Source organism: Schistocerca serialis, chromosome 12, assembly GCF_023864345.2.
Source record: "Schistocerca serialis cubense isolate TAMUIC-IGC-003099 chromosome 12, iqSchSeri2.2, whole genome shotgun sequence".
In the NCBI taxonomy this organism is placed as follows: Eukaryota; Metazoa; Arthropoda; class Insecta; order Orthoptera; family Acrididae; genus Schistocerca; species Schistocerca serialis.
In genome coordinates this window covers 80,284,238-80,307,707 of record NC_064649.1, presented here as the reverse complement: position 1 = coordinate 80,307,707, position 23,470 = coordinate 80,284,238, and the positions used below count along the sequence as shown (strand labels likewise).

At 40.2% G+C, this 23,470-nt stretch overlaps 1 protein-coding gene across 1 annotated transcript; it reads left to right on the top strand.

The window, feature by feature from the left end:
* The first annotated feature begins 693 nt into the window (after positions 1-693).
* On the top strand, positions 694-23,223 carry LOC126428104 (V-type proton ATPase subunit F 1). The gene is made up of 5 exons (XM_050090005.1): positions 694-898; positions 972-1,053; positions 6,179-6,261; positions 11,559-11,681; positions 22,694-23,223. The coding sequence occupies exons 1-5, from the start codon at positions 845-847 to the stop codon at positions 22,721-22,723; spliced, it is 372 nt and encodes a 123-aa protein (XP_049945962.1). The 5' UTR covers positions 694-844; the 3' UTR covers positions 22,724-23,223.
* Positions 23,224-23,470: the final 247 nt, after the last annotated feature.

Sequence of the window (23,470 nt, the reverse complement as noted above, 5' to 3'; positions counted from 1 at the left end):
GACCATGTGGTCGTCGATATTACGCGTGACGTCAATATACATCACGTTCGCGGGGATTGTTGTGTTGAAAGAGCGTTACCCTGCGCAGGCTTTCAAAGAACCATTATAGTACCAACAGACGCATGTTGTAACAGACGGAGAATGGACTAGATTAGTATGACTCTTCCATACTGAACGACTGAATTTTGTACCTTAATGTAGTTCATGTAACGATGAAAACAATGGACGACTTGTTGACTCTTAGTAGTAATGAAAGTTATTTATAATAAATAGCAAATATAGAAAGTATGGATTTTTAAGTAATTACGCCAGATTTGGAGAATCAGTCTGGGAGAATAACGGTCACACAAATGTAAATAAGATAACAGCACACTCGAAGAAATAGTTACACCGCAACGTCTACTTCCGACGAGCTGAACACCAGGTAAGTACGCAGACTAGCGTAAAACGCTCGTATAGTGTCTTGGGGTCTAAATTACACAAGAACAACTTACTTATGCCTTACTTAATTTCACGAAGTTTATCATGTTCACACCACAGTTTCTGGGAGTATCGATGAAAACACGGAATCGATGCATCTCACGTCTAAAAGAGAGAAACGTAGTGAATAAAATTTAGCCGTGTTTGTACGAAAACTGCGCTAAAATTCATTCATAGTGTTTCTGGATGGAAGGGAAGACAAGGAGCTTCCAGTTACGAAGTTTCTGTATCGATGGCCTCGTGAATTAATATAGGCGGCCGTGGTTTATGGCAGTCTTTGAGTCAGTAATAACCTCTGCTTGATCAGCTGACTTGGGGGCGTGATTTTAAGTGTAGTACGGTTTGCGTGAACAGCTTGTGTAAAATGGCATTACATTCAGCCTACAAAGGAAAACTCGTCTCAGTCATTGGAGATGAGGTACGTTTTCTGACCTGGCTGGATGTCACACTTATTTTGTACATGTGTTGTTGTTATTGTTTTTCATTTTTAGGACACTTGCGTTGGCTTTCTTCTCGGAGGAGTTGGAGAAGTAAATAAAAGCAGACATCCTAACTTCATGGTGGTAGACAAAAGTACGTAAATTCTTCAAATAAATGCTTATAATCCCATAGTTTATTAAATGAGAGTTCGTATTCCATTGCATTGGCAGAGTAATACCGTGTTGTCAATGTCGTAAGAAGATCCATGTCCACTATCGTATGTGATTAGATCACGCTACCGGGCAAAAGATACAACTGCATTTTTCGTCATAATGTATTACTCTAGCAACAATATAAATAATTCCTTCTACAACATTCAAATGGAGCGTGTAAGAAATACAGCTACTCTCCCCCTCCTATCCACTGTACTATTTTACAGACCAAAATGCATGGTATTTAAACTAGTGAGATAGATTGTTATCTTTACATTATTCATCCCTATTTCTAACGAAAAAAATATTCAATTTTGCACCATTTGCGGTTATTGAAAACACATCGTCCATTTTTGTGATGCTAAGTTATGTAGATGTGACGTAGTTGCAACTTTCCTCTTTGTATTTTGGCTAGAGGAGTATGTTACAAGATACTACCCTTTGTTAGTTTCTGTAAACTTTTATCATTTCCTTCCAGCATTCTTCAACCTTGATATGCCTACCTAAAAGCAGGAGTAACAAATTGTCACCATGTTACTATTCCAATTAAATCAATACATTTTCCCAGAAAACTTCAAAAACCTATATTATTTGTTAAATGAAAGATGAATATTTCTACAACACATTATTGTCTACAGTGAAATGTGCAGCATTTATGAGGAAACACAAAAAATAAGTGTATTCAAATGCTAGGCAGAGACGGGGGGACGACTGCTGCACTCAGACAATTTCACACAGTTAATTTCACATGTGTAATCATTATTGCTCTTTGACATGCTCTGATGGCCTGACGGATGTGCAGCTGCCCAGAAACAGCGAAGTGGCAGAAACATTTATTATATGAAAGACATAGCAAAACATGTATTACAAAACAAATTAGCACATCTCATTCAAGGTGAAGAATTTATGGCTCTTCAGTACTGTATTAGATGTTAGTATCTTCTTCAGCTCTTTCTTAAATAAACCATATATATTTATTTTTGTATTTTCGCGGGCAGTTCATTGAAGATTATTTTTGGTTAATACACTTTTCTGATATAGAATCTTTGTCAGCACTTCTGTATGAAAATCATGCGTACTTCTGGTTTCATAATTATTACTGTGAATTATTTATTTGATTTCACATATATGTAATCCGAAGAATATAATAATTCCATTCCCAAAGAAAGCAGTTGTTGACAGATGTGAAAATTACCGAACTATAAGTTTAATAAGTCACAGCTGCAAAATACTAACATGAATTCTTTACAGACGAATGGAAAAACTGGTAGAAGCTGACCTCGGGGAAGATCAGTTTGGATTCCGTATAAATGTTGGAACACGTGAGGCAGTACTGGCCTTACGACTTATCTTAGAAGAAAGATTAATGAAAGGCAAATCTACATTTCTAGCATTTGTAGACTTAGAGAAAGCGTTTGACAATGTTGACTGGAATACTCTCTTTCAAATTCTGAAGGTGGTAGGGGTAAAATACAGGGAGCGAAAGGCTATTTACAATTTGTACAGAAACCAGATGGCAATTATAAGAGTCGAGGGGCATGAAAGGGAAGCAGTGGTTGGGAAGGGAGTGAGACAGGGTTGTAGCCTCTCCCCAATGCTATTCAATCTGTATATTGAGCAAGCAGAGAAGGAAACAAAAGAAAAGTTTGGAGTAGGTATTAAAATTCATGGAGAAGAAATAAAAACTTTGAGGTTCGCCAATGACATTGTAATTCTGTCAGAAACAGCATAGGACTTGGAAGAGCAGTTGAACGGAATGTACAGTATCTTGAAAGGAGGGTATAAGGTGAACGTCAACAAGAGCAAAATGAGAATAATGGAATGTAGTCGAATTAAGTCAGGTGATGCTGAGGGAATTAGATTAGGAAATGAGTCACTTAAAGTAGTAAAGGAGTTTTGCTATTTGGGGAGCAAAATAACTGATGATGGTCGAAGTAGAGAGGATATAAAATGTAGACTGGCAATGGCAAGGAAAGCGTTTCTGAAGAAGAGAAATTTGTTAACATTGAGTATAGATTAAAGTGTCAGGAAGTCGTTTCTGAAATTATTTGTATGGAGTGTAGCCATGTATGGAAGTGAAACATGGACGATAAATAGTTTGGACAAGAAGAGAATAGAAGCTTTTGAAATGTGGTGCTACAGAAGAATGCTGAAGATTAGATGTGTAGATCACATAACTAATGAGAAGGTATTGAATAGGATTGGGGAGAAGAGGAGTTTGTGGCACAACTTGAGAAGAAGGGACCGATTGGTAGGACATGTTCTGAGGCATCAAGGGACCACCAATTTAGTACTGGAGGGCAGTGTGGAGGGTAAAAATTGTAGAGGGAGACCAAGAGATGCATACACTAAACAGATTCAGAAGTTACTGGGAGATGAAGCAGCTTGCACAGGATAGAGTAGCATCGAGAGCTGCATCAAACCAGTCTCAGGACTGACCACAACAACAACAACAACAACATATGTAATCCTTTAAGAGTCAACTTTCATTTCCTCAGAACAGGAAGTTTTAGTCTTATCTACCAGGAAAGTTGTGGAGCTAAAATTGAAGATATGTTTTTAGAAATACTTAGGTGGAAACTAAAATTCCGCCACAGAATCTTAATACAAGGTGTTCAAAAATTCAATACCCAAACTTGTAGATACAATGGAGGCATCAAGACATACATTTAATTTAGTAACCAGGTGCCACAACCGCATATTGAGTACCAAGTGTCCGGGAGATTGTCGACTGTGACTGAGAATAAAACAATGTTAAATGTGTTCTAGTTCTTTATTATTCTGATCAGTCTTACAGTAAATGCTTGAAATGAATGCCATTAACTTAAGTGCGCAGCCAATATCGATGCAGCAGGACGTCCCGTGTTTGATGGGAAGTATGTTAGGGTCGACAGAAGCGTCCGATCCCACGTGTCGGCTTTGACCTGTGACGTAAGAGTGTTGTCGTGTGTGACACCATGACGGCGCGGAGTTTGGTTTGTGGGTGTGGCGTGTTTGTAGATGTTGTCGTGTTGTGGTTTATTGTGTTCTCTGGTGGTATGTTCAGGGTTTTCGTTTGTGTGGTGTAATGGGCTCAGTTTGATTTTGCTCATTATCCAGAATTGTTCGAGTGTTGGCTGTGTTTTGTAGTGGAATTCATTTCAGTGAGTTAACGATTTTGTGTGAAGGTTAATTTAGTGTTGTTCGCTGTACATCGTGTGGTAATTTTAGTAAAATTAATTGGTTGTTGTTTTTGTTCAGGAATGGATATGACGGATAAAATTAACATTGCGCAGGTCAAGGGAAGTGTTCGATCCCAATGTGTGGCTGTGTATGTTGATATTGGTATCGGGAGATGTTTTTGAGCTATATAGGCCAAGGGAAATGTTTGACCCTAATTTATGGGATCAGGAGCTGCTGTTGGGCTATATAGGTCGAGGAAGTGTCCGATTCCAGATGATATTGTGTTTAGTGGTATTTGGGTAGTTTTGTGATGTCGGTTTTTTTTCGTCGTTTTGTGTGGTTTTGTTTGGGGGTGGATGTCTAAATTTGTTTATATTTAGTTTGCCCCCCAGCCAAAAAAAAACCCGTTTCCCGCGCTTGTCCCGTTAGTGTCATTACACTTTTTGTGGAAAGTGTGTGTGTTTGTTTCTCGATGTATTTTCGTCCTCGTAATGTGTACGTACAGACTTTATATGCGCCATATTGGAATCGTGGTTTATGGTCGTTTCAGCCATATTTGTGACGTCATGGGTCAAAGCAGACGGGCAGGATCGGACGCTTCCTTATTTCCATATGTTACATGTTTTTTACACGTGGGGCCGCTTTGAGAGTTCTTGCAAGTAACGCCTGTGGGCCCACAGGGGAATAGGGTGAGGTCAGGGATCTAGCATATCGATGTACTGGTCCTCCCTAGCCAGTAAGTGGGGTCAGTGCTGCATATACTGTTTCTGCAAAGTGTGCCTGATCATCGTCGTGCTGGAACCACATCCTCTCACTGACACACAGGGATACCTCCTCCAGTAACATCAGCAGTTGCTCTTGCTAGAACATTCTCTATTGGCCACCAGTCAAGAAGACAACATGTAGGACCCAAGCAAGAAGTCACCCACAATACTGGCGTCTCCGATGACCTCACATAACTTACGTGGCTTTTTACCTACCCACACCTGCATGCATGTAAATTGACTTTCATCCGTAGAAAACTGAAAGTGTTTGCTGGCTTGGTGCAGGACTTTGTGTACAAACTTGTAGCCTGTTGCAGAAATCTGTATACAAACTCGAGGTGAGGGGGGGGGATAGTCATCTGGTCCCAGGGCCAGTACTCTCGTGGAATGTAAAGGACTAAGCACCTTTTAATGCAACACACCCTATAGTAACCCGAGCTGAACACCGAAGTTGGCAGCAATATCACGTGTTCATGCCTTGAGCCTGTACTCAACACACAATAATGTGTCTTCCTCAAACATAGGCGTACGCACTGTCCTTTACGTGCCTGCATTTGACCTGCATATCACCAATATGGCAATATTGCTCAGTTGATGGTGGATGTCTGTAAAGGTGTGATAATGTGAACATGTTCATGTGGGGAAACTTTTGTGGTTAATTTGCCAAGCTCTTTGACTGTTGCCTTCAGCTGCACTGTTAAACAAAGTTCGTCTTGTAGTGTTCTACACATACAGTGTTCAGTGTTACATACTGCAACTGGCAAGCATGTGCTACAGCATTATATGCCATTTACGGACTCACTTTGAATGTCGTGATGCCACAACACTATGTAACTCAAATCGACTTTGGTGTTCGATATTTAAAGAAGGTACTTTTGTGAGTCACTGTTTACCTGCATGTTGAACTCACTCCATGCGCACTTCTGACACCTGCTTGTTTAACAAAATATATTTGTTGTTGGTGCTGCCTAATATTTCGGTTTGTGCATTTAACTGTTAAACGCCCTGTATAATGCCTTCGGTTGAAAAGTATTTACTTGTCACTTTTCTCTTCCTTTTCTGTAGTCACTTTTGTAAGATTTACTGTGTAGTAAAAAGTATTTGTAACATGTTACTTAATGTGGTGTTTGTTGTTCACAGACACCAGCGTTAGTGAAATAGAGGAATGCTTCAAGAGATTTGTGAGGAGAGATGATATTGACATCATACTGATTAACCAGAATGTAAGTACTGCCATTTATTTCAGCTGGGCTTGGTACAATCATAGGGGCTTAAGACAAAATAGGTCTTTATTCTTTATTGACCATGTTAAGTATAACTTACAACTCTCACAAAATTTTTTCCTCTGTGTGTGTGTGTGTGTGTGTGTGTGTGTGTGTGTGTGTGTGTGTGTGTGTGTGAGATACAACCCCTTGGGGTCGATATCGATTTCCTAGGGGTCGACATAAACGAAAACTGATTTTGAGGGTCGACAAGGTCTAAAAATTGACCGCTATTAAATTAACACAATATTTAAAACTGTCTGCTAACTTAAAGCATTACTAATTCTCACTCTGTCTTCTTCTATTGACCTAAGTCAGAATGAAAAATAACACTCTGTAGCAGCTGCTTTAAGTTAGCAGACCATTATGAATAAGGGGGTTGATCTTAAAAGTAGGTAATTTGGCCACGGGGGTCTGAGGTAACAGTTCATTTTGGAAAAGGGGTCACTTGTCCAAAATAGTTTGGGGATCCCTGCTTTAGAAGAATGCCTATTGAACCAAATGTTATGTTTGTCTTTGATTCAATGTCTTCTCTATATGGTGAGCAGCAGCCTGGGAAATATGGAAGCATCCGATCCCGCCCATCTGCTTTGACCCATGACGTCACAAATATGGCGGAAACGACCATAAACCATGATTCCAATATGGCGCATATAAAGCCGTTACGTACACATTGAGAACGAAAATACATCGGAAAACACACACACACACACACACACACACACACACACACACACACACACACGTTCCACAAAAAGCCTAATGACACTAACGGGACAAGTGCGGGAAGTAGGGGTTTTTTGGGTGGGGACGAACTAAATATAAACAAATTTAGACACCCAACCCCATACAAAACCACGCAAAACAACGAAAAAAACCGACATCACAAAACTTCCCAAATACCACTAAACACTATCATCATCTGGAATCGGCCACTTCCCTTGACCTATATAGCTCAATAGCAGCTCCCGATCCCATAAATTAGGACCTAACACCCTTGACCTATACAGCTCAAAAACATCTCCCGATACCAACATCAACAGCCACACATTGGGATCAAACATTCCCTTGACCTGTTATCCTTACGACATCTCCACATACAGCCGTCCCTGGTCCGAGATGCCGGAACTTTAAGTAAGCCTCATTTCTTCACGACATACTGAACACTTCACGACTTCATCCAAAAATCCGAATAGTTGAAGAAATTTTATTAGAGACAACCAAAAACTGTTGACTCAGTCAGTCATATCCATACCTCCCAAAGACATAAAAAAAAGCAATTTACCAAAATTCACTCATGATGCCACACTCGCAAACTAAACCAAAAACCTCACCTAACACACCACCAGAGAGCACCACCGATCCCATCAAAACAACACCTACAAACATGCCACCCTCACAAACTAAATTCCGCACCGTCGTGATGCCACACACCACAACAGCCTTACGTCACGGGTCAAAGCCGACGGGTGGGATCGGACGCTTTGATCGACCCGCAGCCTGTTATTTTCATCATAATATTGTCATTAATAAGGAAGAGCATTAAAAGAGCTCTGAGTATCAATCCTCCTAAACAAACTGACTACATAGTGACTAATATGAATAGGATTTTCTCCTTGGACAGCCTGTTAGCTGGTGACTAGATGTAATCACACCAGTGTGCACAAGTGGCAATGTGGCACAGTGGCTTTCACCTTAAATGTTGGTTGACTATGTTTCACTGTTACATGGACAATGGAAAAAAAATTCTTATCCCAGGTTTCGGCTATTGCCATTATTTGACAGTATAACTACCTCTTTATAGTTATTCAGCCACTTTTTCCTATATGGTAATGACCTGATTTCAGGTAAATTATGAGCTTGAGAAACAAATCAATAACAGGGTGGTCAGAAACAGTCTGAAAAACTTGTAAAGGTGTTGTAGAGTAGGTTATGCTAAGAAATAATTGTCAACAAAAAAAAAAATTCTGTATGCTATTTCTTTTCCAAATTGATTAGCTGTGAAATCAGCCATTTGGGCCATTGCACATGCCAATTCAAACAAGACACTAGATACATTTAATGTCTGTTGTTCTCATTGCGTAGATGACAGTGCACGAGGCTGCTCAGCCTTTGGTTCAGGTTCATGCCGTGGGTCCCTGTCACCAGTTGTCCTCCATACAGTCTCAACATTTCTTGTATTGCTGTCTTGTTCAGTAGTAGGAAACCAAATGAAGAACATATTTGGTGAAACAATCTCTGGCGGGCCACTTAAATTTGTGCGTTCAATGGCCTGATTGGCTAACTTCAATGTTAATTAACTCAGAAATGGTGCAACGTGCAGAATTTTTTTCTTAGCAATTGGTTCTCAGCAAAAACCTCTCCAGCAACATCCGTACAACCTTTGCAGACTGTTTCTTACTCTCCTGTACGTGAAAATTCTTAACATTTTTTAAATAAAACAAACTTTATTAACATTGTACATATTTATTTCTCACCTTTGTCATCCTGATGCCTTATTTCTGCCAATGAGAGACCAGTTTGTTGGTACTGTCACTGTAGAATGTTGACCTCTACTGGAGCCACTTCATCACTATGAAAATGAAGTCCTTGAAAGTGTTCTTTAAATTTGAGAAACAGATGAAACTCGGATGGCACCAAGTTGAGACTGTATGGAGGACGATTGGTGACAGGGAGCCCACGGCATGAAGTTGTTGCAGATGAGAGAGAGAGAGAGAGAGAGGATTTGTCTAATTTGTGTTAACTGATGAGTTGTGCAGTGTGGTCAAGGCACAGGAGCAACTCATTGAGAAAGTGCATTGGTATATAGACTGGAACCATGTAAACAATGAAAGATTGTGTGAACAAACAGTTTTAGTGACAGAAAATTTATGTAGTTCAACAATAAAATCAGTGAATACATATTATGAGAATGGGGGGACGGGGGGGGGGGGGGGGGGGGCAGGATATTAAATCCAAGGATACAAGATGGATCAAGACAAAATCTTAAACTTTCCAACAGAATTCTGAAATTGGATCAGTGTTCTCAGTATGCCCTCGCAAAAAGTCGTGCAAAAAAACAGCGTAGAAGTGGCTGTATTAACTGTAAAAGAAAAAGGCAAGTCAATTTTTGTACTGTTTAGTTGTAAACGGCTCCATTTTATGATAAATTTAACATACAGTTTGTCTCCAAAGCAAAATACCAACTGTAGTTCATAATAACATAATTTGCATAAGTTAAGTACTATGCAGGTAAAATGATTAATTGCACTCTTTTTCCAGTTCAAAAATAAATGGAAAAAAGCCCAAGTGAAGCTGTTCATTTGCAGCTAATACTGAAAAAGTATATTTTAACATTTCTCAGAAATAACTGGTCTTACTCAGATGCAATGAAAGTAGATGGCTTATTTTTGTACCAGTTAGTGTTCTTAATTTCAAGAACATTTAACAAAGTAACTCCACATTGTAATTATGGTGGAGTTAATATAAAAACATAATAGCAGGTATTGCAAACAAGGGGTTAATGGTCAAACTATGTTGAGAAAAGCTGCTTTGAACTGAGTTATTAAAATTTAGTCACACAGACTGCAAGAACCTATTGTTTGTACCCTATTTTTAATAAAAGAAAGAAAACAAAAAGTGAATGAACTGCATGAAGTGGTGCGAAGCAGAGCCACAGTGACACAGAAAATTCTTTAGTTACTTGATATAACTTGTAGAAGCTTTTATTTCAGCCCAAAGGAGCTTCTCGAGGTATCGGCCATATAATATTCGTGTTAGCCTGTAACTTACAAGATGTACTTGCATCACCATTAGTTAGGTGTCGTATCAAATTAATGTCTTTAATTAGTTTCTTTACAGTTCTACAGCTTTCCTTGAGCAGCTATTAAGTTTCCAGAATGAATTTTCACACTGTAGGGGAGTGTGCACTGATTTGAAACTTAGTGGGAGATTAAAACTGTGTGTTGGACTGGACTGAACCTGCGACCTTTGACTTTAGCAGTAAATGCTGTGGAGACTTAGCTATTCAAGCACGCCCACATTCACAGCCAGTACCTCATATCATACCTCCCAAACTTTTCCATGATTTTCTACATACCTTGTGGGATTAGCAATCTTGAAACAAGGGCTATTGCAGGCACATGGCTCAGCAACAATGTAGGGGAGGGTGTGTGTGTGTGTGTGGGGGGGGGGGGGGGGGTTCCCAGAATTGAATTACCAAGTTTGTAAGGTAGAAGATAAGGATAAGGCACCAGTGGATGTAAAGCTTTGAGGGCAGGTTGGAAGCTGTGCTTGGAAAGCTCAATCAGCAGAACACTTCCCTGTAAAAGGCAAAGGTCCCAGGTTTGAATCCCAGTATGGCACAAAGTTTTAAGCTGACAGGAAATTTCAGCTGTTAAATTAACACAGCTGAGAAAGCAGCAGCTTTTATCAAAGCTGTGTCTTTATTTTTAATGTAGTACAGTGCATAGAGAGAGAGAGAGAGAGAGAGAGAGAGAGAGAGAGAGAGAGAGAGAGAGAGAGCAGCAGATTTTCTCATCAACTGTCCAACTTCTATTGAACAACGTTGGGTGTAAATGTAAGTGCTACACTTGTACTCTGGGCTGAAAAGAGGGAAACTGTGGTGAGCTGCATCAAACCGGTCATATTCAAACACAGTAAATGAGTGAATGAATTAAGACTCGGACCACCTAATTATTTTGAAGGTACAACTGCAATGAGAGATTGCTGTGCATGGCAACTGTGATTGCAGAACATTGCCTCAGTGTCACTCATTTGATGGAATGTAACAACACAGAGTTTCCGGCTCTTATTTACAGTTACTGTTGTGCTGTTAACAAAGAAGCTGTTGAGATTAAACGGGCAAGTGACTTTAGAGATAGAGATCTACGTTTAAGCATAAAATTGCTTGAAATTGTGCTCTCTCTCAGAGTTCCCGGAGGGACAGAGTTAGTGCTGCCTGCTAACCCATTGTCGGTTAATGTTTCACTATTGATAACGTCTGAATTTGGTCATCTGTTGTATATGCTGGCATTTGTTGTTAATGGTGTGTATCATCTTTCTGCAATAAATAACTTAATAGGATACATTGAAAAGTAAATGATACGTAAATATCTACAGGACTGTCTCAAATTTATTTAGGTTTTAAGCTTTTTCATGTAATTTACCCTCCCCCTCTCCAGTCCTTTTTTTCCCACTAACCTTCACTCTCACTTAGCCACAACACTGTAAAGTGCATCACATTAAGGAATCTGAGACCATTTATGTACATTCTCCAGATTGCCGAGATGATTCGACACGTAATTGACAGCCACTCGCAGCCCGTTCCAGCCGTTCTCGAGATACCGTCCAAGGATCATCCTTACGATGCCACCAAAGACTCGATATTGCGAAGGGCGAGGGTAAGCCAAAGTTTTGCGAGTGGCAACTTTCTCGAAGTTTCACTGTGTGTTTATTTATCCACATAACTGTTCATCGTGTGTAGATATTTTAAATGATTACCTTAGCTGCTAACGGTTTCCAAATTATTTTTAGTGTCCTTTCAAAATTAATACCTCATTTGTGAAGTGTTATTTACAATATCAATAGAATTTCAGTTATTAGTGTTATAGCATGCAATATGTCTTTTAGTATTCTTGTAAAATTATGAGATAGACTTACACCGGAGACACACAATTTTTACAGCTCCTGATAAATACACATAAAAGTAGTGATGGGACAACCGACTGTTTTCAAGAAACGACTGCCCAGTTAACTTTTTTTTTTCCCTTCAGTTGGTTTTTTTCACTCGAATGAAACAACCGAATGAGAGAGTCGCTGTGGCCATGTCAACTATGTGAATGTTTTCACTCACTTGTCTGGTTTCATCCAATCTGAGACAATTGACTGACACAAATATCTTCAGTTTCACCAGTTATATGAATGTTTTCACTCAGTCTCTGGATTGAGTGATTTCACTCCCCTACTTTTTCACCCTTTTCGATGATGGTGACGGTTGTTAGGGCAGGCATGTGACGATGCCACCGTAGCCGCCTCCTGGTGCTGCCAGGACTAGGGTTGCAGCCAGCGAGAGTGCAGTGCAGCATTCCCGGGACCTATGCTGGCGGTGACTGACTGGCCTCCACGCCACCTCCTCGCACCTGTTGCAACCCCGGCCCTGGCAGCAACAGTATACTGACATGGAACATGCACGATGCTCAGAGGCATTTTTTACTTGAAACATGGTATGAAAAACACCGAAGGGTTGTGCCAACTGTTGTCATTTGGTTGCTCCCATGGACTGGTTTCACTTAGAAGAAATGAATGTATAATAATCCAACTGATATATAAAGCTAGAACCAACTGATTCACTTGTTTTCCATTTGGTTGCTCCCATACATAGACTGGTTTCAGTCAAGAGTGAATGAATAATTCAGCTGAGACGTAAAGCTACAAGCGAATGAGTTGACTGTTTTCCAACAACCGTCTGAATCGATTGTTTTCATTTGATTGTTCCCAACACTCTGTAAAAGTGCCAAAAATTATCCTAACTCGTGGAACTACACTTGTGGTCATAAATTAAGGATAATTGCAGAATGTGGTGCCACACAACATGGCACTACACAAAACTGGCACTAATAGCATAGGCACATAGGGAACACACGCGACACAGATCTGTAAGTCTACGGTATTGGTGATAAGTTGTGAAAACCATCCCGAAACGCATGTGTTACAAAATGCCACTGTTTCCTGCACATGTACCCCGACATCAATATGGGGTATGATCACCATGCCGCACAGGCCGCACAATGGGTTGGCTTACTCTGCATCAGGTGGTTGAGTAGCTGCTGGGGTATAGCCTCCCATTCCTGCACCAGTGCCTGTCGGAGCTCCTGAAGTGTCCTGGGGGTTTGAAGACGTGCAGTGATACGTCGACCGAGAGCATCCCAGACGTGCTCGATGAGGTTTAGGTCTGGAGAACAGGCAGGCCACTCGATTTCCTGATATCTTTGTTTTCAAGGTACTCCTCCATGATGGCAGCTCAGTGGGGCCGTGCATTATCATGCATCAGGAGGAAGGTGGGACCCACTGCACCCCTGAAAAGGCGGACATACTGGTGCAAAATGACGTCCCGATACACCTGACCTGTTACAGTTCCTCTGTCAAAGACATGCAGGGGTGTATGTGCACCAGTCATAATCCCACCCCACACCATCATACCACGACCTCTATACCGGGCCCTTTCAAGGACATTAAGGGGTTCTTATCTGGTTCCTGGTTCACACCAGATGACAACCCTGTGAGAATCACTGTTCAGACTATATCTGGACTCGTCCGTGAACATACCGTGGGACCACTGTTCCAATGACCATGTACTGTTTTCTTGACACCAAGCTTTACGGGCTCTCCTGCTAACAAGGGCCAGTGGAATGCACCTCGCAGGTCTCCGGGTGAATAAACCATGTCTGTTCAGTTATCTGTAGACCGTGTGTCTGGAGACAACTGTTCCAGTGACTGTGGTAAGGCCCCGAGCAAGGCTACCTGCAGTACTCCATGGCCGTCTGCGGGCACTGATGGTGGGATATCGGTCTTCTTGTGGTGTTGTACACTGTGGACGTCCCATACTGTAGTGCCTGGACAAGTTTCCTGTCAGCTGGAATCGTTGCCATAATCTTGATCACACTTTGTGACACACGGAGGGCCCGTGCTAAGACCTGCTGTGTTTGGCCAGCCTCCAGTCGCCCTAGTATTCTACGCCTCATAATGTCATCAATGTGTGTTCTTTGAGCCATTTTCAACACACAGTCACCATTAGCACGTCTGAAAACGTCTGCACACTTACTCGCTGCACTTACTCTGACATGCACCAACACACCTCTGCGTATGTGGACTGCTGCCAGCGCCACTGTGCGACGACCGCAGGTCAAATGCACCGCATGGTCATACCCCGAGGTGATTTAAACCCACAAACCGCCCACCAGAGCATTGTTTCACCTTGTGTCAGCATTATCCTTAATTTATGAGCATGAGTGTATTAGATTCGTCCTCTTGAAGGAAATCGGGATCAATTGGGGAAGGGCAAGTCATTCAACACCAGGGTGAGATGGGACCCAGCATGTTGCCAGATAACTGTTTTAATGTCTTTCATACACTACCAATAAAAAAATGTGAAACACCCACAAGGGGAAGAGGAAATTAAATAAAACTTTGTGGGCTGAGATGGTATGTGATGTTATTTCAGAGATTACGAATCACATTAAATTTACAGAGAACATGGCAGTGTGGGCCCGCTTTATCAGTGTGACATTGTTCCCTCTGGCTTTGATGTGTGTAACAATTTGGTGGTAAGAGCATCATAAAGCAGTTGTATCCTGTCTGAGGTAAGCTGGCCAACAACTGTCGTAACTAGTCCTCAATATCCCGGATATTGGCACTGCAATGTTGATGTCCGAACTGGTGTCACGTGTTCTATCAAAGATAGATAAGGGAATCTAGTTGGCTGAGGGAGCACCTCAGCATCAGACAGAACGTTCATAAAGGCACGTGTACGTGTGGACGAGCTTTGTCCCATCGAAAAGTGGCACGAGAGAGAACGTGTAACAACACAGAATATCCGTGACATAGAATCGTGTCATAAGAGTTCCCCGATTCAGTACTAGCTGTGACCTGAAATCGTACCCTGTGGCTCACTGCACCATAATGCCTGTCCAAAACACTGATGAATGAGACACCTCTGCAGGTTGCTGCCATACTCTCGGATAGTGGTCATCCAGGGTACTGCAGAACTGGGATTCTTCATTATACACAATGTATCACCATTCATTACCAGTCCTTGCTTCCCAGTCACAGAATCACTCCGAGCTCAGCCATTTGTATTGTGCTGCTAGCGGCAGCCTACATGTGTGATTGCGGTTGTCTAGTCTGACTACTGATAGTCTCCAAACAGTGGTGCAGGATGACTTAGAATGTTGCAAGGAGTCCATTACTTGTTCTCGGATGGAAGGCACAGTTGTAAAACGGTTAAGATGTGCTCGGTGCACGATATGGTGATCATCCCTTGTGGTCGACCACAATCTTTGTAAGTATGTCTGCCCTGACCTCACCATGCAGTGAACAGTGGGCAACTCGCTGAATGGAGACCCACAATCGGGCCATTTTTCAAGCTCTGTCGATTGCTGATAATGCTATCTCACATTAGTACGTGGCCTTTGTGTGTCTTTCACAGTGATCACTTGACATCTGATGCTGTCACATCCCTTATATAGTCTACTGGGTCCAGTAACAGCGCTAAATGTGAAAAATGCTAATGCATTCTGGTGGCCATTTTACCTGTCACAGAGGAGTCCAACATTCTGGAATCAGTTTACATACCTGCTGACAGTATGTACATGTATGAAGTTACATGGACATCTGACTGCGTCTTGTGAGTGGTTCACATTGTTTGTCAGACAGTGTACCTGCATGTATTGCAAAGAAGAGCAACACAAATGGTGACAGGTTTGTTGATCCGTGGAAAGGTGTCAGTGAAATGCTGAAAAATCCAAATTGACAGACTATTGAAGAGTGTCGTGCAAAATCCTACCTATCAAATTTTTAAGAAAAGTGTCAAGTAAGAAATCTAGGAATATACTACAGCTCTTTATTCATTCCTCCTTCTTGTGCAAATGGAAGAAGGGGACACCCTAATACTAAGTACAATTTGCCATGCATTGAACACTGGTTTGCACGCTGTGGCTGTGTGTGTAGTTGTAGAATAGGTACAGTCTGCTGTACTAAGTACACTCCTTAGTAACCAGCTGAAAATGGTGTTCATTCTACTCTTCCAGTTGTTAATTTACTATTGCACGCCAGTTGTCATATCGAACAATGTCTTTAAAGACATAAAATAAGTAATTGGGATAGTGTATACAGTCAATTGTAAGGCACATTTTTGTCCCCTCTGTACTTATGAACTGTTTATCTTTATGCAAGCAATTTTCAACCTATATATGATTTAGAAAAAAGATAATTTTGTCTTACTGTCTCATACATTAAAAACTCTAACACCACATTCCACAGTAAGTGGTTATGAAAATTTATAATAGATTTCTGGTGAAAAGATTGACAGTATGGAATTAGATTTGCTGAAAGAAAATAACATGTCAACCTTGTGCAAAATTTGATTATTCAGTCACAGAATCGTTAAAAGGTTATAAATCTTCCTTTGTAGAGCAATCTGATAAACTTGTACAAATGTTGTAAATTAAGATTTTTTTTACACATTGTATGCCTTAATTATATTACTTACATTGATGAGTCTTCTGTACATTAAACTAGTAACTTATGTAATGAGATTTCATGTAATGAGATGATAAAATTGTGATTTTAGTGAGATGAAGAAACTTCTGCAAACCATTCTATCTATGTACAATGTAAACTTTAGTTTATTCTAGCCAGAGGTCAAATGTTTTGTGGTCCATTATTGGACTACATGAGTGCTTCCTTGCTTCCCTGCATAATTTGTCAAGGGTGCATTTACTGGGGCAGTTGGGACGGGTCATGAGGTGTTCCGTATCCTGATATTCTTCAGTCACATCCGACACCGTATTCACCTGTAAGGCTGCACTCGATATGATCTGCTTTCACTGGTGCCGTGCTCAGTCTGATGCAGTTCAGGCCTTTCCAAATCGTCCATCTCGTTCTCTGCACTGGGTATCTCCCGTGGTGGATGATAGTTGTGCAGGGGCTCGAGTTCTTTGTTCAGGAAACTTTTGCAGTATGTAAGTTTTCCAGGTTCACCGGAAGCTCCAAATGAGGTGTGGCATCGAAGGTTCATTTAAGCTTCAGTATGTTCGTAACCAGCTCTTTGCCAGTTGGGGTCTATAAGTCCGGCCACTTTATAAGTTTATCGAACAACGTGGGTTTCGTGCTACCTGTTATGAGTTGGCATTTGTCGTTTAAGCTTAACCTTTACAAACGAATGGCCATCCTCAATTGAAAGGGCAGACTGGATACCAGTGCTTTGCTAAGCAACGTGCTCATGAGAGGTGATATGTTGTTCTTCTTTTTAATTAGCAGTGACTTTCCCAGACAGTTAGAGGATGACCCAGAATGTATTTTGAACTCCAGGCCACAGTGCAGCTTGTTGCTTTTTACAGATAGTTGTTTGTTAGAGGTGAAAGAAGCAATAAATCCCTGGACCAGTTGAGGTCTGAACGTCAGATCTTTGCATTGGTAATATAACACTTACCCACCGAGCCACATATATCTCATATTAAAACCATCTTATGAAAGTTTGATATCTGAGTGTTTAGTAGAACTTCAGTGGTTAAAATGTCATTTATGTACAAGAAATTGAAGAAGAATGTGACTGGGCCTAACAAACCGGAAGCTTTTACTTTCAATGATAATGGCAGCAAAGTCTGCAGACTTACGTAATACAGGGTGTTTCAAAATGAATGTACGGGTTTTAAGGCTTGGTAGCATTTATTACATTCAACTCACAGTTATAAATAATACATCAAATGAAAGAGAAACTCAGATTTGTTTGTATACCCGTGCAGAGAGGGAAGAGTATGGAACAACCAAGAATGAATGAAAAAAATCATGAACGAGTGAGTCTATCACGCATATTCCCAAGAAATCAGTTCGTCCTTGTCGTTCGCAGTTGTTACAAGCTCTAAAGCCTACAGACTACATGCCAACTTCACAAACAAAATTTTGCTGCATGAGATGAAGATTTTCTAGATCGTGTTGTCTTCGGTGGTGAATCGACATTTCACCTAAATGGAAATGTGGACACATGTATTGTGTGTATCTGTGGGTTAGCATATCCTCATGAGATGGTACAGTTGCAACGAGACTCCTCAACTTTTTCAATGAAGTAACTGTAACTGGTGTTTCTCATTTTAATGCTCTAGTACTATGACACTCTCCTCAACTGGAAGAAGCTGAACCACAGAATTTTATTTGGCAGCAAAATGGTACACCATCTCACTGGCATAACTCAGCACGCAACTGTTTAAATAACATTGTACGCGACCACTGGATTGGCCGCAAGGCACTGGATGAAAGAGCTCATTTTATATGACCTTCATGTTCACACACGTTCTTACCCCATTCCTTTGAGGATTCTTAAAGGATGATGTGTATATGTCTCCGCTGTCAGCTGATCTCAGAAACAGCATCGTTGCAACAATTGATATAGACACAGAGATCAAGGTTTTGGAAGAACTTGCATATCAACTCTTGGTTCAGATTGAACACTTTTAAGAAAAAGTGTTATAGTTTCTCTTTCACTTGATGTATTATTTATAATTGTAAGTTAAATATAATAAATGTTACAAAGCCGTAAAACCCGTTTATTCATTTTGAAACAGCCTGTATATGCATAGTCTTTTCTGTATTGGGAACCAACATTGGAATGATTTACTGCTTTCCAACTTCTATTAATGCCCCACCCTTTTATCAAAATAACTCTCTCTTCCACATTTTTGTCTGCCTTTCTTTCTTGTTAACTCGCCCTCAAGCCTTGTCTGTAAGTTTATCTGAGATCTGTGCGTAGGTACAGGCCAGTTTACTTCTTAAAGTAGTCTGTGATGTTGATCTGGTTCTGAGAGTAGTACACATTTTTCACATGGAATTTTGAATTTTTCTTGCAGCAATTATATCATTTTACAAAAATCCCCTCAGCCCATATGATCTAGAAGAATATAAACACATTGCAGTACGGTACAGTGACTGACAAGGTCACTGTCTTCACCCACACATTCACATTCACTCTCCTCTTTGTTTTGTTGTGAAGCAACAGTCACAATTTTGGTGTCACTCGTATACTAGAAACTGGGTTCACATGCATTGTGGCTTCAGACACTCATTCAAATTTCAGTCATCGACACTTTCAAAACTAGTTGGAGCCATTGTCAGTGCACAGTTGTTATTTTTCATCACTGAAACCTTGAAAACCACTTTCTTCTATATGTGGAAGAATGTTCCTCCACAATCATTCTCATCAAATAGTATTCTCAGTAGACCAGCCTGGTAATACCGTTTTATTGATGCATTTATGCATTGGTCCTTTGGCCTTATTACAGCAGACAGTTTAAGAGGTAAGAACGTAGTTGGGATGAGACCATCGTCAGATATGAGAATCTTCTGATCAAGATGTGAAGAGACATTATCAAGCAGTAGAACTGCATTCGAACTAGGGATACATTGTGTGCGTGGAACCAGTTTTTGAAAATTTCACTATCAGTCTGTGCTCCTTTATGACTGTTTAATCCACAGGAAGATCCTTAGCTGTGGTATCCTTGAATGCTCTTTCTTTCCCCCCAATCAGTAGCAGTTTCACTTTGTGGTTACCAGAAGCATTAAGGGTGCACAAAATAGTAATGCTTTCTTTAGACAGCATATGTCCAGGAGCATGAACTTCACTTTTTAAAGCAAGGATACTGTTGGCAGTTTTTACTAGGTATCTCTTTAATCAGCGTTGTGGGTAAAATCTTCTCAGGTATTGTTGAAAAGGAAGTGTGAGTATTAGTTGAGGACAAATTGGATGAAAATCAGTGTGGGTTAGGCCTCTTAGAGGTTGTCAGGACCAGATCTTTAGCTTATGGCAAATAATGGAGAAATGCTAAGAGTGGAACAGGGAATTGTATCTATGGTTTATAGATCTAGAAAAGGCATATGACTGGGTTCCTAGGAGGAAGTTATTGTCTGTTCTACGAGATTATGGAATAGGAGGCAAACTTTTGCAAGCAGTTAAAGGTCTTTACATGGATAGTCAGGCAGCAAAATTGACGGTAAATTGAGTTCATGGTTGAGAGTAGTTTCAGGGATAAGACAAGGCTGCAACCTGTCTCCACTGTTGTTTCATATTATTTTGGATCATATGTTGAAAACAGTAGACTGCCTGGGTGAGATTAAGATATGTGAACACAAAATAAACAGTCTCGCATATGCGGATGACTTAGTTGTGATGGGCAGATTCGATTGAAAGTTTGCAAAGTAATATTTCAGAGCTAGATCAGAAGTGTAAGGACTATGGTATGAAGATTATTGTTGTTGTTGTTGTCGTCTTCAGTCCTGAGACTGGTTGGATGCAGCTTTCCATGCTACTCTATCCTGTGCAAGCTTCTTCATCTCCCAGTACCTACTGCAACCTACATCCTTCTGAATCTGCTTAGTGTATTCATCTCTTGGTCTCCCTCTACGATTTGTACCGTCCACATTGCCCTCCAATACTAAACTGGTGATCCCTCGACGTCTCAGAACATGTCCTACCAACCGATCCCTTCTTCTAGTCAAGTTGTGCCACAAACTTCTCTTCTCCCCAATCCTATTCAATACCTCCTCATTAGTTACGTGATCTACCCACCTTATCTTCAGCATTCTTCTGTAGCACCACATTTCGAAAGCTTCTATTCTCTTCTTGTCCAAACTAGTTATCGTCCATGTTTCACTTCCATACATGGCTACACTCCATACAAATACTGAAGATTAGCATCTGCAAAATGAAAGTAATGTCAGTGGGAAAGAGATATAAACGGATTGAGTGCCAAATAGGAGGAACAAAGTTAGAACAGATGGACAGTTTCAAGTACTTAGGATGCATATTCTCACAGGATGGCAACATAGTGAAAGAACTGGAAGCGAGGTGTAGCAAAGCTAATGCAGTGAGCGCTCAGCTAAGATCTATTCTCTTCTGCAAGAAGGAAGTCAGTACCAAGACTAAGTTATCTGTGCACCGTTCAATATTTCGACCAACGTTGTTGTATGGGAGCGAAAGCTGGGTGGATTCAGGTTACCTTATCAATAAGGTTGAGGTTACGGATATGAAAGTAGCTAGGATGATTGCAGGTACTAGTAGATGGGAACAATGGCAGGAGGGTGTCCACAATGAGGAAATCAAAGAAAAACTGGGAATGAACTCTATTGATGTAGCAGTCAGGGCGAACAGGCTTAGATGGTGGGGTCATGTTACACGTATGGGAGAAGCAAGGTTATCCAAGAGACTCTTGGGTTCAGCAGTAGAGGGTAGGAGGAGTCGGGGCAGACCAAGGAGAAGGTACCTGGATTCGGTTATGAATGATTTTGAAGTAATAGGCTTAACATCAGAAGAGGCACCAATCTTAGCACTGAGTAGAGGATCATGGAGGAATTTTATAAGGAGGACTATGCTCCAGACTGAACGCTGAAAGGCATAATCAGTCTTACATGATGATGATGATGATGATGATGATGATGTGATATTCTCTTCTTCCACAAATGTTTGGAACTCTTCTTGGAAGGAATCAGCTGCTGCAACATTGAACTAAGTTGCTCTCCTACCACAGTAAGCTCGCAAATCTTATGATGTCATATGAATCTGGTTAGCCATATTGATGAGGCATTAAATTTGCCCTCTAACCCTAGAGCTTCATGAAAAAAGTTTGTTTGGTATGTATGAAAGGATGACACCTGTTTGTTTTTGGCTAAAAAGTTGAAAGGAGCAGCATTTAATTCATCAAATGTAAATCCCTTAATGCTTTTTCGTGTGCATGGTCCAGGATTAGAATTGCATTTCCTGACAAAATCCTGTATTTTCTGCTTATTCGTTTTATAATGTCCCAAACAGTCTGCATTTCAACACCATAATCAGCATTTGCAGCAGTTTCTCCCTTTTTAAATCTTTCAGTTTATTCTAATTTTTGTTCGAAGGTCAACACATTTCTTTCGTTTCTCCACAATATCCTTTACAATTTTTTTTTAACTAGATTTGTCGACACACGCAGATTAAAATTGTAAAACTGATTTTATTTTTGATTTACATGGAACATGATGGGCAATAACAATTGAAATGGTACTCTAATGTCAGTACGTCATTTAAACGACGGAAATGGTGTTTATGACCATGCTGTGTGTTGTTTATTCCTGTTTGCCAAAAAAAATATCACACACACACACACACACACACACACACACACACACACACATTGTTACTTCTCATTTTCCAACCATTAATGGCCATTGTTATTATTATTAGCTTTGGGGATTATAATTATCCCCATAACAGTGCCTCAGGTGCATACATAGCTGCACCACAAGTACACATAGAAACTGAGAAACTTGGTAAAAAAGAAGGGGGGGAAAAAAAACGGATTTGCAATAGATGCTGTCAATCATAGGAGCTGAAGGCCATGATCTAGTCATGATAAATTAAAAAATTTAAGAATTACTTTACTTGGAATTACTGTTATGGCTCATAGATATTGTGATGAGCCCTATTGTGCTGCTAGTGACCATTGGTTTATAAATATCTTTCATTTGTGCATCACTACTGTCACCCCAGCATATTAAACTTTGAAGAGAGAGTCTTCTTTTTCGAAACTATTGTTTTTGTTTTCATAATTTTCAGTTGCCAAACTGAGCTTATTTTTCACAACTTCTTGCTTTAACATATGCCTTTTCTTTGCAGGGAATGTTCAACCCAGATGACTTCAAGTAAAATCATTGCATTGCAGATGCCAGATGGAATAATTTACATTTTACCTTATGTAATTACATGTATCTGCCTTGTATTGCTTAAAATTAATTAAGCATATACTATATTTAAGGCTCAAATGAAAATGGTGTTGGATAAATAGCTAATTAGAATATCAAACACATTCCAGTCTTGTAGTGTGACTGTTGTACAGTCCTGTGTAAATACATTATTTATTGTGGGATCGACAAAAAGTAATACTGTTTCAGTTTAAAAGCTAGGGACCTGTGTTGTGATAAGGGTTGTAACTCTGCTACCCACAGTATTATAGTATGATTTGGAAATAAGTTGATTGTATCATGTGTAACAATATGGAGTTCTATTGGTAGCAGACAGAAACAATTCATAAAATATGTTAATATCTTGTTAACACTTATTGAATACTTTGTTGAACATGATTTAAAGTTGAATGGTTCATTTATGTAGAAATATAAAGCTACAGTTCTTATACTTTGTTTGCTGAAGCTGAGCAGTTATTTTTACATTATTATTGTTATGATCATTGATATTTGTTGAACATCCTATATAATATTATGTAAACGGTACATTTGATGATTACAACAAATTAAGACAACAAATCGCAACTCATCGTAGTATTACTTCTGAAGTGACATTGCCACATTACCTTCTGGTTTTATGATGGCTTTCAGAAGTTAAAGATGAAGTAAAATGCAAGTATAGCACTACCACAGTTATATGCTATGTGCTGAT